Genomic DNA, 25180 nt, shown 5'->3' with positions numbered 1-25180 from the left:
CACATTATGTACATAAACAGTGACTCAGACTTTCTGTGTGGGAAAATGTACTCATATTTAATTGTGTGAAAATGTACTCAGACTTTAACTGTGAAAATGTACTCAGACTTTAACTGTGTGAAAATGTAGTCAGACTTTAACTGTGTGAAAATGTAGTCAGACTTTAACTGTGTGAAAATGTACTCAGACTTTAAGTGTGAGATGTGTGTGAAAATGTTTTTTAACTTTATTTTGTCAAAATGTAGTGACTTAATTTAATGTGTAAAAATGTACAGTAACTTTAATATGAAAAAATGTAACCAGCCTTTATTTTGAGAAAATGTCATGGGAATATATACTCTGTTCTTTACAATGCAAGAATGTAATATGAAATTATTGTGAAAATATATTTTACTGTGTGAAATTGTATAGAGAATTTAAAATATAGTTGTAATTTAACAATATAAATATGTAATATAAATTTACATTTATATGTGAAAATGTAACATGACACGACTATGTAATAATGTACCATAACACTGCTATATGAAAATATAGCATATACACATATTTATTATGCAAAACTGTAATGTGAACTTACCGTGTGGAAAAAGTACAGCATGATGTTTCTATATTTAAAACTGAAGCATGCATTTTCTGAGACATGTAAAATTAAAATTATATTAGTGTGTGGCAAATCCTTTGTAAACTTATGTAAGTACATAAAAATCATTTGTAAATCTATCATTAAATGATTCAGAGTATTTAATGACAATTACCGTTTCTCCCTTGATACCCTGGGGTCCTTGTAGTCCTGGCGGTCCTGCAATTCCCTGAGGTCCTTGCTCTCCTGGGGTACCATCTAAACCAGCATTGCCCTAAACATGGATAAGTAAATGTTACTGAATGTGAATAATTATCAATCAGTTTAGAAACTTTTAAATAAACCAGTATTGCCCTAAACATGGATAAGTAAACATGTCACATAATGTGAATAATCATCAATCAGTTTAGGAATTGTTTAAATACTTCTGGATTAATTAACACAACCTACAAACCACTATATTTATTTATATATAATTAAAGGTACAAGTATAAAATAATAAAATTTAATTGGCTTTACTAAGGGGTCATTCACAATTGTCAACATTAACATAAGCGTACAAACCGTACGCTGGGGAGGAGGGGGTTAACAGCCGATGTACGCTTTTTAGAAATACAAATAAATGTTGATTTATAACTTTCCGAGAAATCTATTTTCCCCCTAATTGTCGTTATTATAAACAGCAGAGAAGGCAACCGAAGCTCATGAAAAGATCCACAAGTGCCCGATTTGTAATGAGAAGTATCCCACAAGATACCAGCTCCTGAAACATCAAAACCAGGACAATCACAAGCAAAAGAAAGGAAGACCCAAGAAAATCACTTGAACATGGCTTCTAGATTATGATAGGCCCACTCCAGTGGCTAGTGACATTCTAATATAACTGCCAATAAAAGATGGACAAAAAAAATCAACATTTTATTTTGTACACTTTATGGGGGGGGGGGGGGGGGGGGGGGGGGGGGGGGGTCATGAAAAAGTGTACTCTTTGTACACTTATGATAATGTTGATAATTGTGAATGGCCCCTAAATAGAAACACAAACAAAAAAACATTAATTCATAATTTTATTTGTGTTTTAATGTCACAATTTGCTTTTAAAAGTGATATAAATACCCTTTGGAAATTAATTGTTTACATGTATACATGTATTTGTATGATGAGTGTGTGAGTGAAAAAATCTTACCCTTTGTATACACTTGTAAAAATGTTATTACAGGATTAGCCCCTGTAACATAATTTGACAAAACATTTCTGAAAACAAGTCAAATTTCTTACTAGTGCTAATTTGCATACCATTGACAGGATTTCAAGATAATTATCGGAGGAAAACTACCGGCCTCGGTGGTGTTGTAGTTAAGCCATCGGACATAAGGCTGGTAGGTACTGGGTTCGCAGCCCGGTGCTGGCCTCAGTGGTGTCGTGGTTAAGCCATCGGACATAAGGCTGGTAGGTACTGGGTTCGCAGCCCGGTGCTGGCCTCGGTGGTGTCGTGGTTAAGCCATCGGACATAAGGTTGGTAGATACTGGGTTTGCAGCCCAGTATCAACTGCAACCAAGAGCAAGTTTTAACAACTCAGTGGGTAGGTGTAAGGCCACTCTTCTCTCTCACTAACAAACAACTAACCCACTGTCCTGGACAGACAGCTCAGATAGCTGAGGTGTGTTCCCAGGACAGCATGATTAAACCTTAATAGGATATAAGCACCAAAATAAATTGAAATGGAAAACTATTTGATGTCATTTGCAACTGCATGGAATGTAGCCATATTAGACACTTATTGTGCAGCGTGTGTGTTGCCCTAACCATGTATAGGTATACTATTATGTAAATGAGAGTGGTACTTACTGTAGGGCCACGTTCACCTGGGGCTCCATCCTGTCCAGGGTGGCCGGGACTTCCCTAGAAACACAAATCAAAATTAGGTCACATAAAATTTTAAGTCAATTAAATTTCAATTTCCATCCTCAGTTAATTTAAAGTTGTAGATCCTAGTTTCAGCCCATGAAAATTGACACTAATTAAATTTAGTTAATCTACAAACCTGTAGGTAGTACTAAACCAAATAACTTCCGGCTGGGTCAAAGTTTGAGGTGCACCCAACTTTTGATAGAGAAGTGAACACCACAATTAAGTCCTGTGATTGGTTATAAATGTGAGTGTGTTAGTTGTAAAAAATAATAGTTTCATCTGGGTAAAAAAAATGTGCAATTTTATTTCATCTAGTACCAATGTGTCAAGTAGCCTTGTGCTTGAAACATGTATGGGGTACCTGTAAAAAAAAGTACTCGAATTTTGTGCAGAACTAGGGTAGTCATAGATGCTACCTGTTATCTCAGAAACGAGCATCTTGACCCCAATTTTTTCTGATTCACTTTAAGTGTGAGGGGTGGTAGTATTTATATCCGTGGCGTTTATGTCGATTGATACGTTGCAGGTAGGAGTTTTAGCCACATATGTTACTATTGTCGTCTATGGGATTTGATTTGGTAGTACATGTATATACACTGTAACATATTTGGATTGGTTATAACTGAGAAAAGCTAAAGTATTTGAAGTTTAAACGAGGAAATACTGTAAAAAAAAATAGACTACAGCTCATTTCCATAACCATTACTTTCTCAGACAAACGTGCATATTTAGAATTATGAAAAATGTATTTCAGGTATTACAAAAACCTGGATGACCGAAACCACTTCAGATGTACGAACATTAATATTCTAAATAATAAAATGTAAGGGGGTACTTTTAATTTAAATTATCAAAAATAGTTCTAATAGTGAAACATATCTTGTAGTGTATAAAAACTAGGGTCTGTCACTTTAACACAAATATGTATAATTGTACTAGCTGTTACATAACCACTTTGAATAACAATTCTATAATAACTGAAACAACAGTAGTAAAAGACATTTCAGTGTTCTCGCTAGATGAAAATTAAAGTGGAGGGTGGATAAGTGATCCCCTGCCCTATATATAACAGAGCAGGTAGAAATCAAAATGGGTGAAGTAAAATATAGTAGGGTGCAAAAAAATATTGAGGGGTGCAGAAAAATAAAAAGGGGGCCCGTCAGCAAAATGCAAATAGGTTTGGGGGTGCAGCGGCTCCTAAAACGGACAAGCAAGAACACTGCATTTGTTTTTGCAAACTACTATTATACTATAATAATTAGGACCAGATCCAGAACTCAGTAAGGGGAGGGTTGAAAGTATCCAATAAAAAACAGTTTCTTCTCGCAAATTAGGAGATTATACGTAGGCATTTTGACATGCATCAGTTACTCATAAGATTTACAGTTAGTTTTTAATATTTAATAAGATTTACAGTTAGTTTTTAACATTTAATAAGATTTACAGTTAGTTTTTAATATTTAATAAGATTTACAGTCAGTATTTAACATTTAATAAGATTTACAGTTAGTTTTTAATATTTAATAAGATTTACAGTTAGTTTTTAATATTTAATAAGATTTACAGTCAGTATTTAACACTCTACATACTAATCGAGATTTAAAACCAGTCCTTATGGTATGGTGTGCTCATCCATGTAAAGCAATTTCCAGTTGGGTAAAAAAACTGCTTGCCTTAATTGTTACATGCATATATATGTTTTACATATCAGGCCAATCTAACAATACTTGACAGAGTTGTGTTCCCTTCAGACATTGAGAACAACAGCTCCCCTATGTAATACTTGACAGATTTGTGTTCTATTCAAATATTGAGAACAACAGCTCCCCTACGTAATACTTGGTAGATTTGTGTTCCATTTAGACATTGAGAACAGCTCCCCTACGTAATACTTGACAGATTTGTGTTCCATTTAGACATTGAGAACAACATGCAGCTCCCCTATGTAATACTTGATAGATTTGTGTTCCATTTAGACATTGAGAACAACAACTCCCCTACGTAATACTTGACAAATTTGTGTTCCATTTAGACATTGAGAGTAACATGCAGCTCCCCTATTTAATACTTGACAGATTTGTGTTCCATTTAGACATAAAGGACAACATCTCCCCTACGTAATACTTGACAGATTTGGTTCCATTCACACATTGAGCACAACATGCAGCTCCCTTACGTAATTTCAGGAGAACAGTGTACTGATCACCATCGATTTTCAAACCATAAGCACTTAAAATACAAGGTCAACTTTAGGAGAAGCACGGTTATCTCAAACATCAGTGTTGTGAAAGCTTACCCTCATTCCTGGAGGTCCTGGTGGTCCAATAGCTCCAGCCAAACCCTGCAAGGCAATCACAAACAAAGTGAGAAATATCCTGAGAGACCAATTAAACAGAGAAATCATATGAGATATTAAATAAACAACCTATGAGATATAAAAGAAGAATATCTTGTGATGTATAACAGTGAAACATTCTATGATATATAATACATGTAAATAGAAAAATATCCTTTGAGATATATTAAACAGAGAAATCATATGCACTATTAAAGAAACATCCCATGAGATATAAAAGAAGAATATCATGTGAAGTATAACTAACAATATCCTGTGATATTATGATAATACATATAGAGAAATATCATGTGAAATAGAAATCATATGCAATAATTATTAACATAACATCCCATCAGATATAAACAAAAAATATCCTGTGAAGTATAACTGAGAAATATCCTGTGATATAATATACAGAGAAATATCCTGTGATCTTATAATATACAGAGAAATATCCTGTGATATTATAATATACAGAGAAATATCCTGTGATATTGTAATATACAGAGAAATACCCTGTGATATTATAAGTTGTAGAAGCATCACGAGGGGTATATGGCTTTTTATGTACCCTCTGTGTGTTCTTTTACCCCGAGCCGAAGGCGAGGGGGTAAAAGAGCACACAGAGGGTACATAAAAAGCCATATACCCCGAGAGATGCTTCTACAACGAATTTATCTTGCCGACATGTTAAACCATATAGCCAAATAATCAAAATAACGCCAGACAATAATTGTTAACAATTTATTAATGAAGCCGTACCACGCGGACGCGAACGAAACCACTTGCCAGTGACGAAAAATAGTTCCATCGATAAACGAGTTTTTAACTTCAAATGTTTGTAATACGAAATTGTCTGAAACAGATATTAATAAAAATAGAATAAAAAAAACACTTTTTTTTTATCAGAAATGTATGTAGTAAAAAAAAAAAAAAAAAAAAAAAAAAAACTGTTGCTAATCGCGCATTAATACAATAACACCACAACCGTAATTAGGTGGCCGAGTTCAACATTGCAGCTTTTAAAAGTATTGAAATATTGTATTTTATAGTAAAAATAAAATTAATTATGTATACTTGATTGATTATCAATGTTATTTATAATCTAATTATTGCTTTAGCATTAACTGGGGCGGCTGGAAACTGTTGGAAATTACAGACGGGGTATAAGAGAATTTGGCTCCGCCCACAGGGGGATAAGGGATTTGTCCAACGGCAAACAACCAATGAGATCAAAGAATTTTACATGAAGGCGAGATAATGTAATATACAGAGAAATATCTTGTGATATTATAATATACAGAAAAATATCCTGTGATATAATATACAGAGAAATATCATGTGATACTATAGGTAGTACTAAACCAAATAACTTCCGGCTGGGTCAAAGTTCGAGGTGCACCCAACTTTTGATAGAGAAGTGAACACCTGTGATTGGTTATAAATTTGAGTGTGTTGGTTGTAAAAAATAATAGTTTCATCTGGGTAAAAAAAATGTGCAATTTTATTTCATCTAGTACCAATGTGTCAAGTAGCCTTGTGCTTGAAACATGTATGGGGTACCTGTAAAAAAAAATACTCGAATTTTGTGCGAAACTAGGGTAGTCATAGACACTACCCGTTATCTCAGAAACGAGCAGCTTGACCCCCATTTTATTTCTGATTCACTTTAAGTGTAAGGGGTGGTAGTATTTATATCCGTGGCGTTTATGTCGGTTGATACGTTGCAGGTAGGAGTTTTAGCCACATATGTTACTATTGTCGTCTATGGGATTTGATTTGGTAGTATACACCCTGTAATATACAGAGAAATATCCTGTGATATAATATACAGAGAAATATCCTGTGATATTGTAATATACAGAGAAATATCGTGTGATACTGTACCGTAATATACAGAGAAATATCCTGTGATATAATATACAGAGAAATATCTTGTGATATTATAATATACAGAAAAATCCTGTGATATATTATACAGAGAAATATCCTGTGATATTGTAATATACAGAAAAATATCCTGTGATATAATATACAGAGAAATATCCTGTGATATTGTAATATACAGAGAAATATCCTGTGATGGTAATATACAGAGAAATATCCTGTGATATTATAATATAAAGAGAATTATCCTGTGAGATACAATAAGTAGAGAAATATCACATGAGACAATAATTATGATTATCTATGCCAAATAAATATACAACAAAAATAATGTAATTACACATGAATAGTTAATTTCCAAAATGCTATACACGTATATCTATTTATGTCATTTTGAGAAAATGATGGTTTTGCTGCATGACATAGCATATATCACACAAAGCTCATTTGTAACACCCGGTTCAGTGGGTATAAATTGTGTCTTGATTGATGTATACTTTATTGTCATATTGATGATTTGTGCTAACATCAGAATACATTCACTGTTAACTCCACAAGTTTCAAACTGGTATTTACTGTATTTTGGAAATGATGTCTTCATGATAATAAATCAGTAGGCTACATTGTCTGCCATGCTGCATTGAAGTAATATTATTAACTCACTGGAGGGCCAGAATCACCCCGGGAACCAGTCTGTCCTCTTGGACCATCTTTTCCAGGGGCTCCTCCGAATCCCGGTCGTCCAGGGGTTCCCTGCATTCCAGGTTCTCCCTGAAAAACAAGCGATTCTACCACTGTCAGAACCATTCCTATCTATTCTTCAAGCTCTTAGTCTATTACTGAAACATGAAAGGTAACTTTAAATTTGATGCTTACTATTGTCTATTATGCTGTAAACATATGTGGAGAAATACTATAATAGAAAATGCATTTTCCTCTTGGTAAACAAATTAAAAATGTGATGGGGGAAGGGAGGGCGAATTTGTCAGGAGTTGTGTTAAAATATTCAAAACAATTGTCTTTTTTTATTTTATAAAGTAAAATGCATTCAGTAATAGTTATTTTGTTATCATTAATAAGAAAGAAGTGTTTTATTTAACGACGCACTCAACACATTTTATTTACGGTTATATGGCGTCAGACATATGGTTAAGGACCACACAGATTTTGAGAGGAAACCTGCTGTCGCCACTACATGGGCTACTCTTTCTGATTAGCAGCAAGGGATCTTTTATTTGCACTTCCCACAGGCAGGATAGCACAAACCATGGCCTTTGTTGAACCAGTTATGGATCACTGGTCGGTGCAAGTGGTTTACACCTATCCATTGAGCCTTGCGGAGCACTCACTCAGGGTTTGGAGTCGGTATCTGGATTAAAAATCCCATGCCTCGACTGGGATCCGAACCCAGTACCTACCAGCCTGTAGACCGATGGCCTGCCATGATGCCACCGAGGCCGGTCTATCATTAATAATGATTTTCTATTTAGTATGTTACCAAACCAACACACATAATTTATACAAACAGAAAATCAAATAATATTGGTCAATTTTCTTTATTATTTTATAGTAAAAGTATTCTGGTATTAAAAACACTCTGAATTATTGATTTTAGCCAATAAGAGAAGACCTGGGGTTTAATTCACTAAACTCTCGCAACTTTGCGATCTTGCAGTGTAATGCTAAAAGACTTACAAAGAGGATGCTTTGTTGTCTAGCAGAGCCTAAGAGATCTTTGTGAATTAGGCCCTTGGTCATTACAAATACTTTTTGACCTAACAGTGTTGAATATGTTATGAGACAGACAATGAATACAGTGGTGAATACTTGATTCACAAGTCTTTGACAACTAAGTCATTTACATCACAGACTTATAAACTTGTAGTGCAGAAAACTGTACATTTTGAGCCAACAAGATTTTATCCAGGTGTTCTGCAATACCGAACATAGACCCCTTCCCAAAAGCAAGTGGCACCTAAAATTTCTAATTTGATGATAAATATTTTTGTAATTGCCTGTTTTGATAAATTAATTTAACAATAGTGCATTGTCATCTTTCAGTGGTCTAAAAAAAATCCCAGTTATGATTAAATCACATTAACTTTACCAGTCCCAAATGGACATGGGACCCTGCCGAAAATTCCTGGATAAATCCTTGGCTAATGTTAGGTCACTGCCATTAGCTTCCAAGGTATTTATCTCTTCTGTTTTGCATAAAAAGTATTTGCAGCTACTACAAACATGAGGATGGCCAGAAATAAATTGGATTTGCCAAGATTTATAATTTGAGCAAACAGTTGTAAATAATATGTAGTTTAGTTGTAACAACAGCTGTAAAAGCAGAAAATAGTATATACTGTCTAACAAATAAAGTCAGGGCCTTTATGAACCAGTGGTAGTAATATGATAAAATATGATCATTTATAAACAGTGTGTATGGTAGTGTATGGCAGTAGTTATATATTATAGAAGGTGATAGGTAACAAACACAATGTATACTGACCCGTTCTCCTGCAGACCCAGCAGGGCCCGTGGAACCAGGGGGGCCTGTTGCTCCCTGAAAGATAAAAACAATAATATAGTCATAAATACACATCCAAAATACATGGTCTAAGAAACATGAAGTGTTTGATACCCATTTAATATATATGAACATATATAGTACGATGTCCATATTAATACAAATGGTGTGAGGTATGTTTGATGCCAATGTAATATTCATAGTAAATTAATTACACACTCTAATCGCAACGAAACTACAGAATGTGTTTGATGCCCACATAATACATGCAGTAATACATACCCAATACTTTAACACACATATAATATATGTACACAGTAGTATCACATCTCTAATACCTGTGTGATATACACAGTATCACATACTCTAATGCCTGTGTGATATACACAGTATCACATACTCTAATGTCTGAGTGATATACACAGTATCACATACTCTAATGCCTGTGTGATGTACACAGTATCACATACTCTAATGCCTGTGTGATGTACACAGGATCACATACTCTAATGCCTGTGATATACACTGCATCACATACTCTAATGCCTGTGTAATGTACACAGTATCACATACTCTAATGCCTGTGTGATGTACACAGTATCACATACTCTAATGCCTGTGTGATGTACACAGGATCACATACTCTAATGCCTGTGTGATGTACACAGGATCACATACTCTAATGCCTGTGTGATATACACTGTATCACATACTCTAACATCTGTGTGATATACACATTATCACATACTCGAATGCCTGTGTGATATACACAGTATCACATACTCGAATGCCTGTGTGATGTACACTGTATCACATACTCGAATGCCTGTGTGATATACACAGTATCACATACTTGAATGCCTGTGTGATGTACACTGTATCACATACTCTAATGCCTGTGTGATATACACAGTATCACATACTCGAATGCCTGTGTGATGTACACTGTATCACACTGTATCACATACTCGAATGCCTGTGTGATGTACACTGTATCACATACTCGAATGCCTGTGTGATATACGCAGTATCACATACTCTAATGCCTGTGATATACACTGTATCACATACTCTAATGCCTGTGTGATGTACACTGTATCACATACTCTAATGCCTGTGTGATGTACACAGTATCACATACTCTAATGCCTGTGTGATGTACACAGTATCACATACTCTAATGCCTGTGTGATGTACACTGTATCACATACTCTAATGCCTGTGTGATATACGCAGTATCACATACTCTAATGCCTGTGTATCACATACTCTAATGTCTGTGTGATATACATAGTATCGCATACTCTAATGTCTGTGTGATATACACAGTATCACATACCCTCTTTCCTTCAACTCCGGGCAGTCCAGGCAGTCCTCGCTCACCGTTTGGTCCAGGTGGGCCAGTTTGTCCAGGCTCTCCAGCATTACCAGGACTACCATCACGACCCTAGAATGAATACACCAGTCGTACACTTCATTAGCTTACAACTAGTCTACAGTACAAATGGATATAATACACCAGTAGTACACTTGATTAGCTGACAACTAGTCTACAGTACAAATGGATATAATACACCAGTAGTACACTTGATTAGGTGACAACTAGTCTACAGTACAAATGGATATAATACACCAGTAGTACACTTGATTAGCTGACAACTAGTCTACAGTACAAATGGATATAATACACCAGTAGTACACTTCATTAGCTGACAACTAGTCTACACTACAAATGGATATAGTGACACATCCATGGTCTCTCAGTAATATCATTAACAATAGACATAGGAGATGATAATTAACTTAATGCCAGCTTCTACAAATATGTGACATAATTAGGTTGTTACCAAAATCTAAAAAATCTTAAATATTGATGTAATATAACTACCAATCATGAATGAGCTTTTAAATGCATATGAATATGTAGAAATTGATAATTCAAAGATATACATACAGATGAAAAATATTTAGTCTTTGAAATTCAGTACCTGGTGAATATTTCTTAAATAATGTTACTATATACATGTACAATAACAATTTCAGTGTAAATGACCAGTCTCACCAAAAGGACAATAACAAAAACAAAAACTTAGAAAACAGGATACTGGAAAAAATACTTACAGCATCTCCCTTTGATCCTTGGCTGCCAGGAATACCAGCAGCCCCAGGAGGTCCTTGTGGTCCTGGGAATCCAGGGTTTCCAGGGGATCCTGCCAGTCCCTAAAACAAGATTATTTTGGTCAATGTGGAGTTTTCTTAGTGAATGATTTAGAAAAAACAAACATTTTAGCTTATTGATGGCTGTGTCTTGTTTATAATAACTGCAAGTAAAAACAAATGTAGGCTTAGTAATATAGGCTGTTCTCCAGTTAAAAGAGCATCTCTAAACAGAGAATTAGGACATGTTTTAAAATCACTTTTTACTTGTGATGTCATACTGCTGTTATAATCATAGATTATTTTTTAAGAACAATGCAGTTTGAATGTTTTGTGTGTTCAAGTCAGGGATTCGAACCCACAGCGTACTGAACTTGTAAACAAGTACAATGCTTTAACTCAAGAAGACACACATCATTTTAAATATAAAATAGTTGGTAATTTGGCAGTGTTGTTAATTTTTAAAATGAATAATAAATTAATTTGAATAATTCACTCAAACGTGTGGATTCATTCAAACTACTCAACTCTCTCCATGGGGTTCATGCATCATTTTTCAATTATCCACACTTTCTCATACATTCTTCATTATACTTAACTCTCCCCATGGGGCTCATGCATCATTTTTCAATTATCCACACTTTCTCATACATTCTTCATTATACTCAACTCTCCCCATGGGATTCATGCATAATTTTTCAATTATCCACACTTTCTCATACATTCTTCATTATACTCAACTCTCCCCATGGGATTCATGCATCATTTTTCAATTATCCACACTTTCTCATACATTCTCCATTATACTTAACTCTCCCCATGGGATTCATGCATCATTTTTCATTTATCCACACTTTCTCATACATTCTCCATTCTCCATTATACTTAACTCTCCCCATGGGATTCATGCATCATTTTTCATTTATCCACACTTTCTCATACATTCTCCATTATACTTAACTCTCCCCATGGGATTCATGCATCATTTTTCAATTATCCACACTTTCTCATACATTCTCCATTATACTTAACTCTCCCCATGGAGTTCATGCATCATTTTTCAATTATCCACACTTTCTCATACATTCTCCATTATACTTAACTCTCCCCATGGGGCTCATGCATCATTTTTCAATTATCCACACTTTCTCATACATTCTCCACTACTTAATTCCCAAATGTATAATATGTGAGTAAATTAATCCACTGTCTCTTTAATGACTACAAACTGAGCACATGTAAACTATGTGTTTTGTATTTGTTGTTTTACTCACAGTGTCTCCCTTGGTCCCAGGGGAGCCATCTTCTCCCGAAGGTCCCGGGCGGCCAGGGGATCCTGGAATACCAGCCACACCATCCTTACCAGGGGCTCCGTTAGCCCCCATACGGCCGCGCTCACCATGCATGCCTGCATCTCCCTGGTGACAGCGGTGGAAAATAAACAGGTGTTAGTTTACAGTTACATATATAATTATATATATATATAGAGAGAGAAAATAAACAAGTGTTTGTTTACAGTTACATATATAATTATGTATATATAGAGAGAAAATAAACAGGTGTTTGTTTACAGTTACATATATAATTATGTATATATATACTACTCAAAAGAATTTAAGGGTCAAAAATTTATAACCAAATAAGTTTCAGAGTGTATTACACTGATGATGTAAACTACACCAAAAATTTAATTTATTGTTCCATATTTACAAAAAACCACAAATAAACGTCACTGTATACAAGAAAGTCACATGACATGCTGTCAAAGTTGAAGGTTGTCAAACATGGATTTTACACATTAGAACATTCGTTTAATAGTGTGTGAATCCACCCCTGGCGCGAATACACTCGACACATCGTTGCCTCATGCTGTTGATCAGACGTCTGAAGAACTCTTGGGGAATGGCCTGCCACTCTGCCATAAGAAGTTGACCCAGATCATGAAGGTTGGCCGGAGGGGCATGGTTATCCCGAACTCTCCTGCCTAATTCGTCCCAGGCATCCTCTATTGGGGCCAAGTCAGGCGAATATGCTGGCCAATCCATCCTGGCGATACCTTGTTGTCTGAGAAAGTCCGTTACCACCCTGGCACGGTGGGGTCTGGCATTGTCATCCTGCAGAACTGCCCCGCCGCCAATCTGCTGAAGGCCTGGGAGAACCAACGGCCGGATAATCTCATTCAGATAGCGGATTCCATTCAGATTGCCATCAACCACATAGAGTGGGGTCCTGTGGTAGATAGAGATGCCGCCCCACACCATGACGCTGCCACCACCGAACCGGTGACGTTGTCTAACGTTAACGTCAGCGAAGCGCTCCCCAGGACGTCTGTAGACACGAACCCGACCGTCGTTGAACTGGAGACTAAACCTGGACTCATCAGTGAACATCACTCGACCCCATTGAACACGTTGCCACCGCAGATGAAGTGTGCACCAGTGACGTCTGGCCGTTCTGTGACGTGGTAGGAGTGATGGTCGAACAGCCTGGCGACGGCAGCGTAGATTATTGGCTCTCAGACGATTGCGTATGGTTTGATCAGACACTCGAGTTCCAGTCACAGTCCGCAGATTGTCACATAATCAGCGTGCAGTGATTGTGCGTTGACGTAGAGCCATATTGGTGATGTAGCGGTCCTCTCTATTTGTAGTGCTTCGGGGTCTTCCCGAACGTGGACGATTTCGAACAGAATTCGTTGCTTGGTACCGTTGCCACAGTCGGCCAATGACACTGACTGACACCAAGTCTCAGAGCAACATTTCTTTGCGTATTGCCATCCTGAAGCCAAGCATAGCCCTTCCTCCATCTTCGATAGTCAGTTGACGTCGTACCATTGTCGAATTTGGAGTGTGCACTGTACACGAACGCAAGCTCCAATTATACGGAAATTCAGCATTGGGAACATGGAATACACATGCAAAGCGTGCAAATGAAGCGCTTTGTGAAAAAGCAAGTTATGGGCACTTAGCAGACCTTTCGCTTTCGCCCTAATTTACGTGCAAATGTAAGCATGTTTTCGCCATTAGAACTAGTCGACAGTGTCAATGACAGTGGATTTTAATTCATTTATGGGTTGCTTAGACCCACTTTCGTCAAAATGGAACAATACCATGCGTGACATTATGGTCTAGCTAATATAATTGACATTCAGAAAATAATGTCGAAAATATCGTCTGACCCTTAAATTCTTTTGAGTAGTATATATAGAGAAAATAAACAGGTGTTTGTTTACAGTTACATATATAATTATGTATATATATAGAGAGAGAAAATAAACAGGTGTTAGTTTACAGTTACATATATAATTATAAATAACATCTCTGCATAGACAGAGGTAGGAAATAAACAGGTATTATTTTACATTTATATAAGTAATACATCCCACTAGTTATAAGTATTTTGGTACATAATTAATTTAAGGTCATTATATAGCTATGAATCAGAAAAAATAACTTTGTTAATTTTTAACACTGGCTGTTTTTAAGCCTGAACCACATTACCGGTATTAACATCTATGATAAATTACTCTCCTAACTTTGATTACCGTTAGATTTAACACTGGCTGTTTTTAAGTCTGAACCACATTACCGGTATTAACATCTATGATAAATTACTCTCATAACTTTGATTACCGTTAGATTTACTCCCACAGTATATACAGACACAGGTCATGAAAAAACAAGTAGATGACACAGATTCCATATACAAATATACTAGAATGCAACCCTGCCACCTACATTGACTTCGTTGAGATGCAATTTTTCACTTTTTTGTGGAATACTCTTAAAAAGGGGCAGAAGCCTCAAAAGTATGTGACGTAATTAATATGATGTCATGATGATTGCTATTTCTCGTTCCAGCCAGTACACCACAACTGGTATATCAAAGGCTGTGGTACGTGCTATCCTGTCTGTGGGATGGTGCATATAAAAGATTGCTATTAATGGAAAAATTAAGTGAGTTTCCTCTCTAAGACTATTATATATCAAAATTACCAAATGCATGACATCCAATAACCGATGATTAATAAATCAATGTGCTTTAGTGGTGTCATTAAACAAAACAAACTTTAGCTTTAATTTTTCATTGAGATCTCCTAGGACAAAAAACCCTGTAATTTTTCTCTTTTTTGTGTGTGAAATACTCTTTAAGAGGGGCAGAAGCCTCCAAAGTATGTGACATAATTATTATGATGTCATGTGATGATTGCTTTTTACCATAAAAGTTATGACGTCATTAGGTTATGTCACAGTGTGTATGTCAATGATATCTTTAGTATGAATGCTGTTCACAAGGCTGACAAGAAGATCAAAGAACAGTTACCAACCTTTGATCCTGGTGTTCCTGGGAATCCTGGGGGTCCGGGGGGACCAGTGGGACCGGGGGATCCTGGCTGGCCCGCTGAGCCATCCTCTCCACGCATTCCCTGAAATCAACAGTATTATGTACTAACAGGCATCTTTATTATTCACATACATCATACAGTGAACACAGTACATTTTGTAAATTACTGAACTCAGATGATACACCTTTTACATCAAGTATGTTAAATTAGTACTTTAATGTACATCTGATACTAGCTAGCTTTATGTATACACACAATTTTACACATGTATTTATTTATATAAATAGTCTTGTTTATTCCTACTTTTCCTGGCTATTTCTCGTTCTAGCCACTGCACCACGACTGGTATATCAAAGGCTGTGGTATGTGCTATCCTGTGTGTGGGATGGTGCATATAAAAGATCTGATGCTGCTAATGGAAACATGTAGTGGGTTTCCTCTCTAAGAATATACATGTATGTCAAAATTACCAACAGCTGAAAGCCATGGTATGTGCTATCCTGTCTATGGGATGGTGCCCATTAAAGATCCCTTGCTGCTAATGGAAAAATGTAGCTTGTTTCCTCTCTAAGAGTATATGTCAAAATTACCAAATTTTTGACATCCAACAGCCGATAATTAATAAATTAATGTGCTTTAGTGGTGTAGTTAAAGTGTCCCATGCACTTACTGCTGATCAGCGCACTATTGGTGTATATGTATTAAATTGTACTTACTGCTGGTCAGTGCTCTAGTGGTGTAGTTAAACTGTCCCATGTACTTACTGCTGGTCAGTGCTCTAGTGGTGTAGTTAAACGGCCCCATATACTTACTGCTGGTCAGTGCTCTAGTGGTGTAGTTAAACTGTCCATGTACTTACTCTTGTCAGTGCTCTAGTGGTGTAGTTAAACTGTCCCATGTACTTATGGCTGGTCAGTGCTCTAGTGGTGTAGTTAAACTGTCCCATGTACTTACTGCTGGTCAGTGCTCTAGTGGTGTAGTTAAACTGTCCCATGTACTTACTGCTGGTCAGTGCTCTATTGATGTAGTTAAACTGTCCATGTACTTACTGCTGATCAGTGCTCTAGTGGTGTAGTTAAACTGCCCCATGTATTTACTGCTGGTCAGTGCTCTAGTGGTGTAAACTGTCCAAGTACTTACTGCTGATCAGTGCTCTAGTGGTGTAGTTAAACTGTCCCATGTACTTACTGCTGGTCAGTGCTCTAGTGGTGTAGTTAAACTGTCCATGTACTTACTGCTGATCAGTGCTCTAGTGGTGTAGTTAAACTGCCCCATGTATTTACTGCTGGTCAGTGCTCTAGTGGTGTAAACTGTCCATGTACTTACTGCTGATCAGTGCTCTAGTGGTGTAGTTAAACTGTTCCATGTACTTACTGCTGGTCAGTGCTCTAGTGGTGTAGTTAAACTGTCCCATGTACTTACTGCTGGTCAGTGCTCTATTGGTGTAGTTAAACTGTCCATGCACTTACTGCTGATCAGTGCTCTAGTGGTGTAGTTAAACTGCCCATGTACTTACTGCTGATCAGTGCTCTAGTGGTGTAGTTAAACTGTCCCATGTACTTACTGCTGGTCCTGGTGAGCCGTCTCGGCCTCTCTCTCCTGGGGCTCCTCTAGCTCCTTGTTGTCCGGGGCCACCAGCGGGGCCAGGGGGTCCGGGGTTACCCTGAAAGTGAATAAACATTTAAACATGTACATCCAGCATCAATCTAAATAAATATCTTTCTTACACACCCGTTGGTAAGATCATCATTCGTTATTTTTGATAACACATAATTGTTAACACACATATGTGTGATAACATTTTAAAGTCATATGACTGGCTGCGCCTAGGTGATGACCAGGTTACCAATGCCATACCATCGGATAAAAAAACAGAACAGTTGAATCGATCACTCCTTGACGTATAAGTTAACCTGAAATTGACTTGATGTACAAGTTAACTATAAGCGCTAGGGCCGTAAATAGATTTTTGTTCGAGAAGGTATTTAAATTTATTTAAAAAAGAATAATTTCAGGATATGTAAGAAATAGAATACAATGTTCTTTAGATAGCATTTATCTTACAACTCATCGTTTAAAAATGTATGAATCAATTGGCTTTCACTCAACTCATTGTAAGTTAAACAGTATCTAACAGTCGCTCATGTAGTATTGTCTATTTCTCTCTGAAGGGGTGGGATGTTGTCCAGTGGTAAAGCACTTGCTTGATACGTGGTCAGTCTATGATAGATCTCCATCAGTGGACCCACTGAGATTTTCTCATTCCAGCCAGAGCACCATGACTGGTATATCAGTCAGTGGTGTGTGCTATCCTGTCTGTGTGATGGTGCATATAAAAGATCCCTTGCTGCTAATGGAACAATGTAGCGAATTTCCTCTCTAAGTCTATATGTCAAAATTGACAAAAATGTCTGACATCCACTAGCCGATGATTAATAAATTAATGTGCTCTAGTGGTGTTGTTAAACAAAACAATCTTTTTTTTTTTTTCTTGCTGTGGGTGGTTGTGATTTTTAGCATGTTTCCACCAGAGAACTGATCAAGTACACCTTACGTGGACCTCTGACTTTACCAGAGAGTTCTGTCATAGACCGAATGTATTTTAAAAAATCACGGTTTTATTTCTGAAATTTAACTTGACGTTGGGAATTTTAGCATTGTTATACAATTTTTTTTAGGAATATTCAGTTTCATTTTGAAAAGATCTCAATAAGCTAAGCTAGAATTTAAAAGAGTATTACTATACATGTACTTGTGTTTATTCAAATTAATATACATCTATTTTGCATTATGAAATGTTTTGGAGAAGGATATGGCTGTTTGTCATGTGTTGCATATAGTTGCATCTAGTTCATATAGTTGCATATAGTTGCATATCATGTGTTGCATATAGTTGCATATAGTTCATATAGTTGCATATAGTTCATATAGTTCATATAGTTGCATATAGTTCATATAGTTGCATATAGTTCATATAGTTGCATATAGTCCATATAGTTGCATATAGTTCATATAGTTGCATATAGTTGCATATAGTTCATATAGTTGCATATAGTTCATATAGTTTCATATAGTTGCATATAGTTGCATATAGTTCATATAGTTGCATATAGTTGATATAGTTGCATATAGTTCATATAGTTGCATATAGTTCATATAGTTGCATATAGTTCATATAGTTGCATATAGTCCATATAGTTGCATATAGTTCATATAGTTGCATATAGTTGCATATAGTTCATATAGTTGCATATAGTTCATATAGTTTCATATAGTTGCATATAGTTGCATATAGTTCATATAGTTGCATATAGTTGATATAGTTGCATATAGTTCATATAGTTGCATATAGTTCATATAGTTCATATAGTTGCATATAGTTCATATAGTTCATATAGTTGCATATAGGGATTTGTTTACATTCAGATTTAGAATTTTTTATTTCATAATTGGGAATAAAAAAATGACAATTAACTATGATACATATAAATAAGAACAAACATTTTTGAGAGTAATACTAAAAGCAATACATGTTCCCTTATGTGGAACATATGGACAGACAGACACAGACACGCACAGACAGAAAGACAAAGACAGACAAACAGGAAGGAGCCGAAACCTATAGTACCCTCCAGTTGGGCTGGCAGGGGACTAATAACTGAGTTATTTAAAACCAACTGATCTTAGCGAGGTACTATGGTACATATGGGCTGACAGACAGACAGACAGGACAGAAATCATTTATAAAATTCATGTAATAAAAATCATAGGTTAGGACTGATTGATCTCGGAGCAGCATGTTACTAATCTAATAATCGTACTCGTAGCAAAGTGCAGGGGGAGACAAGATGGTGCCACAATCGAAGCATGCCAGCTGACAATTAGCAATCGACTGTTGTCAAAGGAAAGGGTGTTGATGGCCTTGCACCTAATTAGGTCTGAAGAACATGTTTGACCTATTAGAGGTGTGAATACCTGTGTACAGTTAAGGTTCAAAAGTTATTACAACCAACAGTCTATTGTCACAGTGCACGGCCAAATAAAGCATAGTGGGAAATCATTTAAGGCGCTTACACGACGTCAAAGCACTTACTTACACACCTAAGGAGCTAAATGCTTCTGGGGGAAACCCCTGAAATAAAACCTATATATGGTTGTACCGGTAGGGGACAAATAGCTGAGCTATTTAAAACTAACTGATTTGAGCGAGGTACTGTGGTACATATGGGCTGACAGACAGACACACAAACAGACAGACAGGACAGAAATGAAACCTATAGGTTGGACTGGTAGGGGACTAATAACTGAGTTATTTAAAACTAACTGAGCTAGGTACAATGGAGTAACTTACACTGTCTCCTTGCTTTCCCTGTTCTCCAGATTGGCCTGGGCGACCTGGTGCTCCCTGAATAGCAAACAAACAACAGTACAGTCGATTCCACTTAATTGCATATCACATAAATCGGTTATTTGCATATTATTCTATTGCATAGAACCTTTTGGCATTAAACCAATACAAATTATTATAATATCAAAAATTATATATCTGTTTAAGACAAAGTTCAAAAGGAAATTACAATAAAGTATGTGACACAAAAAATATGTTTTAACAAGACCATGTGGTGTATCATTTAAACAATCTGCTTTAATTCTGGTAGATTCTGGGTTCAAGTCTCAGTAATGACTCCAATCCAGATCATGTTTTAATAATTCAATCTGCTTTAGTTCTGGGTTCAAATCTCAGTATTGATTACAATCCAGAGCATGTTTTAATGGTTTATTTTAAATACTCAATGTACACGGCCACTACACCAACATCTCTCTCGTCAACCACTAACAACTAGCAACTAACCATCTGTCCTGGACACCAACGTCTCTCTCGTCAACCACTAACAACTAGCAACTAACCATCTGTCCTGGACACCAATGTCTCACTCGTCAACCACTAACAACTAGCAACTAACCATCTGTCCTGGACAACAACGTCTCTCTCGTCAACCACTAACAACTAGCAACTAACCATCTGTCCTGGACACCAACGTCTCACTTGTCAACCACTAACAACTAGCAACTAACCATCTGTCCTGGACACCAACGTCTCACTCGTCAACCACTAACAACTAGCAACTAACCATCTGTCCTGGACACCAACGTCTCTCTCGCCAACCACTAACAACTAGCAACTAACCATCTGTCCTGGACACCAACGTCTCTCTCGTCAACCACTAACAACTAGCAACTAACCATCTGTCCTGGACACCAACGTCTCACTCGTCAACCACTAACAACTAGCAACTAACCATCTGTCCTGGACACCAACGTCTCTCTCGTCAACCACTAACAACTAGCAACTAACCATCTGTCCTGGACACCAACGTCTCACTCGTCAACCACTAACAACTAGCAACTAACCATCTGTCCTGGACAACAACGTCTCTCTCGTCAACCACTAACAACTAGCAACTAACCATCTGTCCTGGACACAGTCCACATAGCTGAGGTGTGTGTCCAAAACAGCGTGCTTGAACCATAATTGGACACAAGCACAAACATCAAGTTAAACTGATATGAAATGAAATATAATCACAGTTAATTATTCGTTAATATTTGGTATATCTCTTGTTAGGTGGTTTTTTTCTTTTTCCTATTTGTTTGAAGGAGTGGGTATATACCCTACAACTATCTACATGTAGGTGGTTTATTTATCCATTGTTGTTTTACACTGAAATATATATTTTGTGAGTAATTATAAATGATTTATGTTTAATTATATTTACCCTGTGTCCCTTCATTCCTGGCATTCCTGGCATTCCTGGTCGTCCAGATGGACCCTAGAAATAGAAGGAGGAAAATACAGACTGACTATCATGGACTTCACAGTCATTATTATGTATTATTTAATCCAATTCCTATACTTACATGTTCCTTCGTTTCACACACAGTGGCCGATGTGCATTTTTGTACTGGGGTGTCGTTAAACATTCATTCATTTTATTATATATTAAGTGCTGCCTTAATGATATATCAAAAACATAGTTTCCAGAAACAAATATTTTAATATTTAGTGTTAGAAAAATATTTTTAAAATCCAATCATTTTCAAAGCCTATTTTCTTATTTTTTAGTAACAGTAAATTGCAGTTATGATCATCATCATCATCAACATCAGCATCATCATCTGCAACAGCAACAACAGCAGCAGCAGCAGCAGTATTTTTATTATTAATAATTGATTGTCATTGCAAGTATATAAGTTATACTGATTAACTGGTATATAAAATATAAAATTATGATTTATAATAATCTGCTACTGTGTAAACTAATTAAAACTCACTGGAGGTCCAACAGCCCCAGGCGGTCCTACTTCTCCTGGACTTCCTTCATCTCCCTGCAAATATGAGAAAACCGAATAAATTTATAACAGAAGTCATCAAACTGATGGCAAACAAAGGCTATAACCAGGGTATAATCCATGTATGTTCCACTGGTATAGCGGCGAGCACTATCACGGCCCGACAACCCCATTGGGGCTATTTCTCGTTCCAGCCAGTACACTATGACTGGTACATCAAAGACTCTGGTATGTGCTGTTCTGTGTATGGGATAGTGCATATAAAAGATCCCTTGCTACTAATGGAAAAATGTAGCAGGTTTCCTATCTTAGACTGTTAGAATTACCAAATGTTTGACATCCAATAGCCTATGATTACTAGTAATAAATGTACTCTAGTGGTGTTGTTAAACAAAACAAACTAACTAACTATTATGGCCATATTGTCATTCAATATTCTAGTATTGTTATACATTTATATATACATATATATGTATCTATGTATCTATGTATCTATGTATCTATCTATATATATATATATATATATATATATATATTACATTCATTTTACAAATGTGAAGGTGTTACTAGACAGACTGAGAGTATTTTAATATGCCCCTATACCACTAAGGTTTCGGGCATGTCCATCCCAGGTCCGTACTCTGGATAGCCAGTGGTCTGACCTGGGTTACTAGAAGGGCAAAAGTGACCATTAAAATTATTAATAAATGATAATTAAATTAACAAGGAACAATTAAATTATTAATAAGTAAACATCATAGTGATTCAATAATAAATTATGTCATAGGATGGGTAGGTAGAGATATTGCAACTTTAAGGTTAGAACTAAAACACTTACATCATTGTGATTCAATAATAAGTGATGTCATATAGGATGGGTAGGTGTAGATAGTGCAGGTTTACGGTCAGAACTAAAACACTTTAATCAATAATAAGTGATGTCATAGGATGGGTAGGTGGAGCTAGTGCAGCTTTAAGGTCAGAACTAAAACACTTTAATCAATAATAAGTGATGTCATATAGGATGGGTAGGTGGAGATAGTGCAGCTTTAAGGTTAGAACTAAAACACTTACATCATTGTGATTCAATAATAAGTGATGTCATATAGGATGGGTAGGTGTAGATCGTGCAGCTTTACGGTCAGAACTAAAACACTTTAATCAATAATAAGTGATGTCATAGGATGGGTAGGTGGAGCTTGTGCAGCTTTAAGGTCAGAACTAAAACACTTTAATCAATAATAAGTGATGTCATATAGGATGGGTAGGTGGAGATAGTGCAGCTTTAAGGTCAGAACTAAAACACTTACATCATTGTGATTCAATAATAAGTGATGTCATATAGGATGGGTAGGTGGAGATAGTGCAGCTTTAAGGTTAGAACTAAAACACTTACATCATTGTGATTCAATAATAAGTGATGTCATATAGGATGGGTAGATGTAGATAGTGCAGCTTTACGGTCAGAACTAAAACACTTTAATCAATAATAAGTGATGTCATATAGGATGGGTAGGTGGAGATAGTGCAGCTTTAAGGTCAGAACTAAAACACTTTAATCAATAATAAGTGATGTCATAGGATGGGTAGGTGGAGCTAGTGCAGCTTTATGGTCAGAACTAAAACACTTTAATCAATAATAAGTGATGTCATTGGATGGGTAGGTGGAGATAGTGCAGCTTTAAGGTCAGAACTAAAACACTTTAATCAATAATAAGTGATGTCATAGGATGGGTAGGTGGAGCTAGTGCAGCATTATGGTCAGAACTAAAACACTTTAATCAATAATAAGTGATGTCATTGGATGGGTAGGTGGAGATAGTGCAGCGTTAAGGTCAGAACTAAAACACTTTAATCAATAATAAGTGATGTCATATTGGATGGGTAGGTGGAGATAGTGCAGCTTTAAGGTCAGAACTAAAACACTTTAATCAATAATAAGTGATGTTATAGGATGGGTAGGTGGAGCTAGTGCAGCTTTAAGGTCAGAACTAAAACACTTTAATCAATAATAAGTGATGTCATAGGATGGGTAGGTGGAGCTAGTGCAGCTTTAAGGTCAGAACTAAAACACTTTAATCAATAATAAGTGATGTCATAGGATGGGTAGGTGGAGCTAGTGCAGCTTTACGGTCAGAACTAAAACACTTTAATCAATAATAAGTGATGTCATAGGATGGGTAGGTGGAGCTAGTGCAGCTTTACGGTCAGAACTAAAACACTTTAATCAATAATAAGTGATGTCATAGGATGGGTAGGTGGAGATAGTGCAGCTTTACGGTCAGAACTAAAACACTTTAATCAATAATAAGTGATGTCATAGGATGGGTAGGTGGAGCTAGTGCAGCTTTAAGGTCAGAACTAAAACACTTTAATCAATAATAAGTGATGTCATAGGATGGGTAGGTGGAGCTAGTGCAGCTTTACGGTCAGAACTAAAACACTTTAATCAATAATAAGTGATGTCATAGGATGGGTAGGTGGAGCTAGTGCAGCTTTAAGGTCAGAACTAAAACACTTTAATCAATAATAAGTGATGTCATAGGATGGGTAGGTGGAGCTAGTGCAGCTTTAAGGTCAGAACTAAAACACTTTAATCAATAATAAGTGATGTCATAGGATGGGTAGGTGGAGCTAGTGCAGCTTTACGGTCAGAACTAAAACACTTTAATCAATAATAAGTGATGTCATAGGATGGGTAGGTGGAGATAGTGCAGCTTTACGGTCAGAACTAAAACACTTTAATCAATAATAAGTGATGTCATTGGATGGGTAGGTGGAGATAGTGCAGCGTTATGGTCAGAACTAAAACACTTTAATCAATAATAAGTAATGTCATAGGATGGGTAGGTGGAGCTAGTGCAGCTTTAAGGTCAGAACTAAAACACTTTAATCAATAATAAGTGATGTCATAGGATGGGTAGGTGGAGATAGTGCAGCTTTAAGGTCAGAACTAAAACACTTTAATCAATAATAAGTGATGTCATAGGATGGGTAGGTGGAGATAGTGCAGCTTTAAGGTCAGAACTAAAACACTTTAATCAATAATAAGTGATGTCATAGGATGGGCATATAAAATAACTAAA

At 36.4% G+C, this 25180-nt stretch overlaps 1 protein-coding gene across 1 annotated transcript in view; it reads right to left on the bottom strand.

Moving 5' to 3' along the window:
- The window catches only part of LOC121385085 (collagen alpha-1(I) chain-like), an 83619-nt gene that overhangs the window by 41584 nt on the left and 16855 nt on the right, over positions 1–25180 (bottom strand). The window contains exons 11-23 of the mRNA XM_041515621.1: positions 22077–22130; positions 21521–21574; positions 20095–20148; positions 17308–17406; positions 15726–15824; positions 12673–12816; positions 11363–11461; positions 10581–10688; positions 9224–9277; positions 7384–7491; positions 4792–4836; positions 2433–2486; positions 759–857 (exon numbers count right to left, since the gene is read on the bottom strand). Of these exons, the coding sequence (XP_041371555.1) occupies positions 759–857; positions 2433–2486; positions 4792–4836; positions 7384–7491; positions 9224–9277; positions 10581–10688; positions 11363–11461; positions 12673–12816; positions 15726–15824; positions 17308–17406; positions 20095–20148; positions 21521–21574; positions 22077–22130 (1071 nt within the window). The remainder of the gene's footprint in view (positions 1–758; positions 858–2432; positions 2487–4791; positions 4837–7383; positions 7492–9223; positions 9278–10580; positions 10689–11362; positions 11462–12672; positions 12817–15725; positions 15825–17307; positions 17407–20094; positions 20149–21520; positions 21575–22076; positions 22131–25180) is intronic.

The sequence above is a fragment of the Gigantopelta aegis genome, chromosome 11 (genome assembly GCF_016097555.1).
Source record: "Gigantopelta aegis isolate Gae_Host chromosome 11, Gae_host_genome, whole genome shotgun sequence".
NCBI lineage: Eukaryota > Metazoa > Mollusca > Gastropoda > Neomphalida > Peltospiridae > Gigantopelta > Gigantopelta aegis.
The sequence above is the reverse complement of the archived record's forward strand: the minus strand, read 5'-3'. Positions and strand labels throughout refer to the sequence as shown.